The sequence below is a fragment of the Triticum dicoccoides genome, chromosome 2B (genome assembly GCF_002162155.2).
Source record: "Triticum dicoccoides isolate Atlit2015 ecotype Zavitan chromosome 2B, WEW_v2.0, whole genome shotgun sequence".
In the NCBI taxonomy this organism is placed as follows: domain Eukaryota; kingdom Viridiplantae; phylum Streptophyta; class Magnoliopsida; order Poales; family Poaceae; genus Triticum; species Triticum dicoccoides.
In genome coordinates, this window is record NC_041383.1 from 799981987 (window position 1) to 799991527 (window position 9541).

General features: G+C 49.6%; 1 protein-coding gene and 1 pseudogene across 1 annotated transcript; both read right to left on the reverse strand.

The window, feature by feature from the left end:
* Positions 1 to 1136: 1136 nt before the first annotated feature.
* Positions 1137 to 9541, reverse strand: LOC119366424 (annotated as a pseudogene).
* LOC119366422 lies at positions 5165 to 5767 on the reverse strand. Its single transcript, XM_037632158.1, has one exon. The coding sequence runs from the start codon at positions 5687 to 5689 to the stop codon at positions 5165 to 5167; it is 525 nt and encodes a 174-aa protein (XP_037488055.1). The 5' UTR covers positions 5690 to 5767.

Here is a 9541-nt window from a genome sequence, read left to right on the forward strand (position 1 = left end):
GGTAAGGCTGGCCATAGTGGGGGGAACATAAGTAGTATCATGTACTTGGGACTCGCAAACATGCTTATGTGGCAGGCAATTAAAGAAGAGAGAGATGGTTATATTAACATAGGTAGATACCGTAACATAATAAATGTGATGCTACTGTGTCATGCATGGCAATAAATGAGACCACTTAAATGGTGTTTAAAGATTGCCACGCGGAAACATATAAATTTCTTATGATGCCGTGTACTAAGATTTATCATGTTCTAAAGTCAACATTACCCTGCACACCCTCCCTCTATAAAAAAAACATAAGAGCATTTACATCACTAATATTTCTGTACAGAGGGCATTGTGTACGAACACAAATGTCAGCAAGTTTGCCATGCGACGTGCCTGAGGGCACCAGATTTTTAACTCTAAAACTCTGACATTGGATGTATATTGTACTTGAGAAGAAAAAAAATGGATTTTAGTAATGTTATCATCAGCCGTGGAGCATCATTTTCAAGTATCTCTGGCTTAGCATCATAGTACGAACCAACTGGTTAGGCGCCGGGGCGTTGACCTTCAGCGAGTGATTTTACCTCATTCTTATTCCACTGCAGTCCTCACATGCACCGTGTCTTTGTGTGAATGAAACATAGCCCCTGGTGCCGGTAGTAGCGAAACCGATGAAAGATGAGACCTCGGCATACAAAAAGAATCCGCGTGCCCATGCATCGCATCGCTCCAGAGAAGCGCCCTCATGCGCATGTGCATGCATGAACCTACCCACCATGACCATCTGCATCTAGCTCGATTTTGATTCTCTAGGGCAAACTTGAATGGCGCCGTCGTATATCCACCAGAATCAACCACCACAGTGCCCATTACATTACTCCCTCGCTCTCGCTGGGCCACCACCACCCGTGTCCCTCCAACCTCTTCCTCCAATGTCGCCAGGCCGGCTCAATTCCGCCCAGTGGATATCTTCTAATGTAACAGTTCAATTCTCGCACTGAAAACAGGGGCCCAAAAACTCTGCGTAATTTTCCTTTTTTCTTCTTCTCTATGTATGTAGCTCCAACTCTGTTGTGTGTGTGTGTGTGTGTGTGTGTGTGTGTGTGTGTGTGTGTGTGTTTTGCTCTACAACACGCAGGAGAACTCTGTTGTCTACGATCTGTAAAATGTATAGCTGTCGCTGCTGTAGGTACGGACTCGAGCGGCGCCGCCGTCGATTTGCATCTTCATTCACTCGATGTAGGCGACGGTGCAGCCGTAGTTCAGGGGGCTCTCGTCCTCGATCCTCACCACCCGTGGATGGCTCCGGAGCACGCCCAGCGCGCACTCCTTCACCGCCCCGGTGCCCATGCCGTGGACCACAAACAGGACCTGGTACGCCCTGCACCCGTCAATGGCCATCTCCAGCTCATGCGACGCCTCGCCCACCCGCATCCCCCGCAGGTCCACCGTGTTCCTCGACGTCTGCACCGCCGGGGCAAAGGAGACGCTGCCGGTCTGCGCCGTGCCCGCTGCAGACCGCTTCTGTGCTCGAGATCCCTGCCAAATTGCCACACCGTAGGCGTAAAACATCAACTTGGCAGAACATTATTACAGGGCCTGGTGAATAATACAGTCTAGCTTGGGCCTGCTGAATAATACAGTCTAGCTTATGATGAGGGAGAACATTACGCCAATCATACGCCGCCTGGAACATACGATGGGAGTTCACTTAATTAAGGTGCATGCATGGATCCACTCCACCGGTCTAGCTTTGCATGGACCAATGTGTGCCCGCTCCAGCCTAGGTTGCTCCACACTGCATCTACCCGAACTAAAGCCGGAATCATCAATAGTACCAGCAATGTCAGATTCAATGCATCCTGTAGGGCTCGAGCGAACTCGGTTTCCATCCCGAGCTCGCCATGCTAACATGCCACGTGTAGGACGCGGAGCGTACCGACAGAAAAGTAGGATGGCGGATATGGCCAGTTGGCTGGGGAACACATGATACCAGCCTAATGGAGCATCCGACGACCCAACTCGATGGAAACGAAAGATATATGCAAACCTAAAGTTGAGTCCGTCCTTCGGAGAAACTGGGTGTGCTAGCCTAGCGCATCGGGCAGCGCAGATTTTCTGAAACGGATAGAACGAACCAGCATTGAATACACCATGTTTCTATGCACAACAGCACATGTTTCTGAAACGGATACTTGAATAGGGTCTGAGAAGAACCTAGACGGCAGTGAGAACCTCAGCAAAATATCATTTGATAAAAGTACATTTCATCGCGGACACAGCAGTCAAAGCGACGCCATTGGTTCTTGACCACAGTTATGTTGACGAAATATATGATGTATGTTATGTCAGTGGCTACACTAGGTTTCCAACATTTCAAACAGGTTTATCATGTATTCATGTTGCATGCCAAATGATGAGTAAAACCAAAATAAATGCAGCTGGATAATCTATTATAGAGCAGATGCAAAGCGCACCTTTCCTTGTGCCGAGGAAGAAGCCGATGTCTCCTTCGCGTCTCTCTGGGCCAGCTTCATCTTGTTATTCTTGGCCCGCACCTTTATTTTTCCATACTGAACCATACAGCTCCCATCTTCACTGAGTATCTCGACAACAGTGGCCATACTCCCGCCTCCCAGTCCTTCAACATACACTTTGTCTCCAATTTGAGGAACATATAAACTCTTGTTTTCATCGTCGCTGACAGCAAACTCAGTTGGCTGATGAGCAGCAGCCAAGGAAGCCGTCGCAGCTTCTGCTTTCCTCATTACTGAGTTGTACTGTTCGAGTTTTGAATTCTTGAGTTGAACTTCAAAGTTCTTGATTAGAAGGTCCATCTGAGACTTTACAGACTTCAACTCTTGTTGCACCTTTTGAGACTCTCTTGCCTTCAAAGCAGCTACTCGGTTATCTAGCTCATCAGCTTCTAAGCGAATCTTCAAAATCAAATTATTATCAAGTGAGGTTTCAACTGAAAGTATGAAATCACTACTGTGAAAAATTGTCAAAACAGATAATAACAGTAAAGAGATGTACCTCATTGTAAAGATCCTCAACTTCTGAAAGAACAGATGCTACTTCATTTGCCTGGGACTCCAGAAGGTTTCTTTCGTCCAGCAGAGAGCCGTAAAGTAAACCTTGGCGTTCCTTTTGTTTGTCAGGCAATAGTTTCTCAACCCATTCTTGTGCACGATCGAGTACTTTCTGGTCAAAGCCAATTGACTTTGCAATGCTCAATGCATTCGAATTACCGGTACTTCCCCATAATACTCGATATGTTGGTTTCAGGGTTTCCAAACAAAATTCCATTGCAGCATTCTCAAATCGATCATCAACAGCTTTAAGACGGCTTAGATCAGCGTAATGGGTTGTCACGACAGCCAAGTTTAGTCTACTAGCAAGATACTTCAGAATGCTAGTTGAAAGGGATACACCTTCTGATGGGTCAGTGCCGCTGCCAATCTCATCAATAAGAACAAGAGAATCTGTTGATACAACTTGTGCAATCTTGCGAAGACGTGATATGTTCCCGCTGAAGGTAGAGAGACTATTCTCCAGAGACTTCAATCCAGAAAACAGTTTGCATCAATAAACATATTTGTCCCACAAGTGATTAGAGAAACTCTCTTCAAAAGACAGAGACTACCTGGTGGTCACCAATGTCTGCAAGAACCTGATCAAACCATGGAAGCCTAGGCCTTCCTTTGGCCGGGAAGAACATTCCAGCTTTTGACATAAGAGAGGCCAATCCCAAGGTCTTCATAGTAGCAGTTTTGCCTCCGGTGTTAGGTCCGGAGATCACAACTATCCTAGTATCATTCTTCACATGCATGTCCAATGGAACAGGCATTGAAGGGACAGGGTGGTCTTCAGATAGCTGTTCTTTCCCCACTTCAGTTGCTTCAGTGGCGGCCGATTCTTCTGCAATGCCAAGGGACTGTTCAAGGAGCAAAGGATGTCGAATGCCTTCAATAAATACTGAATATGCGCCACTTGGGTCCGATTCACTACTGCTATCCCTGTCACTGAAGGCAGGCCTCACGCCATTTATCCATAGGGCATATGAACCTCTAGCGCAAGCCAGGTCCAGCTCCAATATTTTCCCCATCAAATGCCTGATCTTCGTTCGGGAATCTGCTATTCTTGAAGTTAGTAAGCCCAATACTGCCAACTCCTCAGCTCTCTCATCGCCCGAGAGTTTTACTTCAGTGTTGTTCAGCTTGACGGCATCCCTTGGCTCCATAAAGTAGGTCGCACCAGAGCCACTGGAACTCAGAACAATTCCACCAGGCACCAAATGCTTGTGTGAAGCTTTAACACCAACACACATTCTAGAGCGGCGCTTAGTGACCACAGGGCTATCAGCCCCGCCTGCCTGGAAAATCTTCACGGATGTATCTCTCAACAGGGATTCTAGCATATCGATGTTCATCCTCCTTTCCTTGCGGATTGTTCCTAGTCTTTCGCTTGCCCGATCAAGGACCATAGAGAGATTGGAGTCAAGGCAGAACTCAATCATTTTTACAAGCTCTGTCAAGAAGTCGCAGCCCTGCAGTATATCCAGAAGAGGAGAGTACCTGCAGAGGATGAACCAACAAAATATCTTAAGATCTTGTGCCATTGGTAATAACAATTATACAACCCAACTACCCAAGCTGAGTTGCATAACTCAATATAGTCCAAACGGGGCACTGCATCAATTTTAGCCCCAAATTAGCCCGGAAGCTACCCCCGGATGCTACGACACAGCTTATGTTCTCGGCCAACGTCCGCCGCATCATGAGGCCACCTCTCCCAGACGGCTACTTCGGCAGCCACTTGCACAAAGAAACCTTATGAGCTACACTGATTTGAATTCATTTCATCAATGTTGTGTTTCAGTGTTCCAATACTGCTTTGCGCTGAACCTACTGGGTTGGTGGGTTTTGTGTTTGATGAAATGGAACCAAGGAGATTTTATGCAAAGAAAATTTTGCATTTCTACCAAATCATCACTACAGTTTTGCTCGAATCCGTTTCCACAAGAGTTAAGCAGAACCTGACGCGTTGGCGGGTTTTGTGTCTGTTGAAATGGAACCGTGGAGATTTTCGACAAAGGAAATGATGTATTTCTACCAAATCACTATGGTTTAGCTTGATTTCATTTCCAGCCAACAGTGAAGCTGAACCAATCCCCTTACCTCCCATCTGGCATCTCCTCGGCGAGGCTCTTCACTTGGTCGAACACCCCGCGCGCGGCCCGGAGGCTGCGTCCGACGCCGCATATCTCCCGCACGGCGAGCAGCCGGCCACGGGCGGCCGCGGCGACGACCGCGGACACGTCGCCCACGCCGCCGAAATCCAGCGGCGCCGAGAGCAGCGACGCGGCGGCGGTCTGCTCGAGCAGCCGCTCGCTCTCCTCCCGGCTAAGGCCGACGGGGACCCGGCCCTCCCCGCAGGCGGCGCGGCCCGCGGCGGTGGCGGCGAAGTCGGCCAGCCGCGCGCACACGCCGCCCCACTCCAGCGCGGACTCCGCCTCCATCCGCAGCTCCTCCACCTCCGGGACTTCCGACGTGGCGGGCGGTGCTAAGGTTCGCGAGGCGGCCGTCCGAATGCGTCGCGGCGGAGCGTGTGGAATGCGCGAGAAGCGGGTGGGGAAGGAAACTGTACAGGGGAGTGTCGACGGCAGGCGGAGGTAAAGGTTTGAGGCGGCGGTGGCCATGGCCGCCGGAATGGTAGTGGGAGCGGGAGGTCTCCGCTTCCCGCCGGAGACGGAGGTGGGAGTTGGAACACGCGGCCGCGTTCAGCCAGCCTTATCCAAAACCCCATACCGCTTCATCGAGGGCTTAACGTAGACAAGAAAATACGCCTTCTTCACTTCTTTGCGCCTGAGCCTCTGCAAATTCGAATACAGTACAAAAACAGAGTGTCTGAATAATCCAGGAAGATCTTTTTTTACAGCTGAAAATTCGTCGGCAAGTCATAAGAGTAGCAGAATAATTCACATTCCTCCCATAGATATTATCACAACTCAGAAGTTCAGAAATCAGAACTACTACATCTGAATAATTCAGAGAAATAGCCTACACCTGGTGCTGTCCAATGAATGGGTGGGTATACACAATGGAGGGGAATGGATGCATGCACTGGATCCAATTATACACAGGGAAACAACTAAGTACAAATCTGCACACATACATACTACATAGCGCACACGATCATATACGCTAGAAATCAGCGGAGATATCGTAGCTCTACGGTTTCACTTGGCGAGGATGGTGGCGCCGCAGGCGGCCCCGGCATGCTTCCCTTCGGCGAACACCAGGTTCCCCCTCACGAACGTCGACAGCACCTTGCCCGATAGCTCCTTCCCGAGATACGCCGAGATGTTCTGCAAACAAAACGCGAGATCAGTCTGATTTTCAGTTCAAATAGTATAACTGTTGGAGCAGTGTAAAGATTCATGGTTTTAGGGAGCTGGGGAACGAACCCGGTGCTTGTGGTATACGGCATGGGTGTCGTCGAGGTGGAACTGCGCCTCGGGTTTCCACACCACGATGTCGGCGTGGTACCCCGGCAGAATAGACCCCTACACAAAACAAGTGCAGCTCTTGAGTCTTACCATTTTGATCCTATCATCGCAATCAACATTACATTTGGAGCAAATAAATATTCAATCAGATAGTGGAACTCCCCCTATCTCTGTGTGCTAAGATGCACTGCTTACCTTGTTCTTCTGTCCCGCTAGCTCGGCGGGCTTCTCGCTCCACCATGAGGCTAGCTGGTTCAGGGTGATGCCATACTTTTTCCCATGTGACCATGTTACAGGGAGCACAAACTGCAGAAATTTGTGAGAAAAACACGGTGAATTCGCATCAGTTCTGTATGTATGTATGTATGTATGCAATAGTTTGGCAATATGATTCTGCTGAAAAATGTGCACGCTTACACAAACAATTTGAGCAAACTAACCTGCAGAGATGAGATACCTCCCCATGCCTTCATGAAGTTGCCTTCCTCCATTAGCTTGAGATCAGGAGTCGAGGGCGAGTGGTCCGAGCTGAGCATGTCGATGTGCCCATCCTGGCATTCGTCGATTCAAAAGTTAGCCTAGCTAGAACTATTATTCACAATGTTGCAGAGAGTCGGAATCGGGAGGGATAGGAGATGGCATACAAGTAGAGCCTCCCAGAGGTTATCCTTGTTGGCGGCGGCGCGTATGGGAGGAGAGCACTTGAAACGAGTGTCCCCATCTGGAACTTCCTCCGCCGAAAATGCGAGGTAATGAGGACAGGTTTCTATAGTGACTTTTGCGCCGCTGTGTTTCGCATCCTGGAAGGACAAAACTTGTCGGCCAAGAGAACCGGGGAAATGGAGGGTAGACTAGTATGTCGTCGCACCTTCAGAAGATCGAGGGTAGTTTTTGAATCTGAGAGATGGACAATGTGAAGATGAGCTCCTTCTGACCGGCCCCCCACCTCGGTGTCCTTCATGGCACGTTTCAAATCCCTAACGGCTGATTCCTCCCTGGGTATAAGAGATCATAGGATTAATCAGTGAATCTCAGTAATTCTTTCATCTGAATGTACACCCAGAGAAAACACGCGGCGCTTTCTGGCTCGGAGAGAGTAGTAACCAATTACATTTTGTCGAAATGTAAATTACCATGCTGGAGTTCTGGACTTCAGATATGTTGCGTAAGATCGGGGATCTAGTTCGTCATCGAGCTCCTCGTCACTTGCGACATCCGGTATGCGCTCTGCGTGGATAAGTAAGGGCCTTTTGTACTTTGCCAGTGTAACCAGGCCCTCCTACAGTGTGAAAACAAGACGATAAACTCTTTTAGGGAGTTGAGATAAGCAGAATTGTGAAAATCTTATAGATGCCAAGTAAAACATGTGAGAACTGAAAAAACAGCGTACCTCGATATGAGTTGAATTTGTCATGGGGAAGTCATTGATACCAGAGGGGCACATAAAAGACTGGAATAAAAGAAGACGAAAATTCAGTCAGTTTCTCCTTGTAATGTCAGCATTTTTTAGACAAGGAAAGGAAAAACAGAGGTGGACATTAGTGTGAACCAGAAATGATGAGGCATCAGCTGTTAGTAGTTGAGAAACAGACCTTAAGTCCTAAAACTCCTGCATTTAGCAGGCTCTCCAATTTGCTTGGGTTCAAGGCGTTCTCGGGTACAAGGCCTCCCCAAAACCCTATATGAGAAGAGCAAGCAGGTCAGGAATGTTGAGAACTGGACATGAAACAGGTTCAGATGAAGCACTGTTGTTGAGAAACTAGCACAGAAGCTGAAAGCCTTGACATTGCTAGTTAGCCATGGTACTGAACCGTGCCACTTACCGACATCAACATATAGTTTATCCCGAGCTGCATCCACCTGATAATCAAGCATGCAAGTATTGTCAGTGTTAGTTGCAGAAAAAGAATGCCTACTGATGCGTCCAACAAGGGAACGGTCTGAACCTTGAGTTTGAGAGTTTCTTCAGAGACCGTTGATGGGAAGCTGTTGAGAGGCATGTCCACCAATGTTGTTATGCCACCTGAAAATGGAGGAATCAATTTGCAGAGTTATGGAGCAAGACCGAATACATCTAATTACTAGTTCCTGCTAAATCAGTCGTAATCCAAAACTGGAAGAGCCAGTAATGTTGCTTCTATATATGTTTGTTAACTTAAGAGGAAAACGATGGTTACTGTACTTAGCATATCAGGTTGCTCCTGAATCCTGATTAGCACAGACAGATACAGGCGGAACTGCTTTGGAGTGTGGCTCTGAACTAACTAATTAAAAAGAGATTCGCACCTGCGGCGGCGGCTCTTGTGCCGGTGGAGAAGCCCTCCCACTCGGCCCGCCCGGGCTCGTCGAGATGCGCGTGCCTGAAAATGCAACGCCACCGTGAAAGATGTATGTAACTCACGGCGAGTAATTATCTTCAGAGACAGTAACTCATTCAGTGACAGTTTGTGTGGCTTACACGTCGATGAGGCCGGGCATGATGACGGCGTCCCCGTAGTCGACGAGCGGGCGGCGGAGCACGAAGCTCCGGTAGTCCCCCACGGCGATGGCGTTGATCAGCCCCTCCTTCACCTCCACTGCACACACAACATACAGACACACGCACCAATCACGCATCAGTTTGACTTTTTGGACGCCGGGGCGATTGAGGCGGAATGGAAGGGAGGGGCGGCGTACCTGCGGCGGGGCCGACGCGGCCGAGCGCGACGACCCGCTGGCTGGCGATCCAGAAGTGGCCGTGCGGGAGCAGGCTGCACCCCTCGCCGCCCAGACTCTGCACGCGCGCGCGCAAAAACAACAAACACCCGTCAGTCTCCGCCACCATACCATTACCGCCGCATGCAGATTCGAGGGGGCGCCAGGCGCCGCTCACCTTGGAGAAGGGCGCGGTGTAGAGGAGCGCGGCCGCGAGCGCCGCCGCCACGGCCAGCAGCGGCAGCACCCGGCCAGTCCCAGCCGCCATCGCTCCCTCTCCTCCTCCGCGTCTGCGTCTGCGTCTGCGTGCGTGCAGCGGCGAGAGTCCCGTCCCCGTCCGCGTCTGCG

Bases quoted from the DNA above. Each gene is read 5' to 3' on its own strand.
- LOC119366422 (XM_037632158.1), bottom strand. From the start codon at position 5,689: ATGGCCACCGCCGCCTCAAACCTTTACCTCCGCCTGCCGTCGACACTC.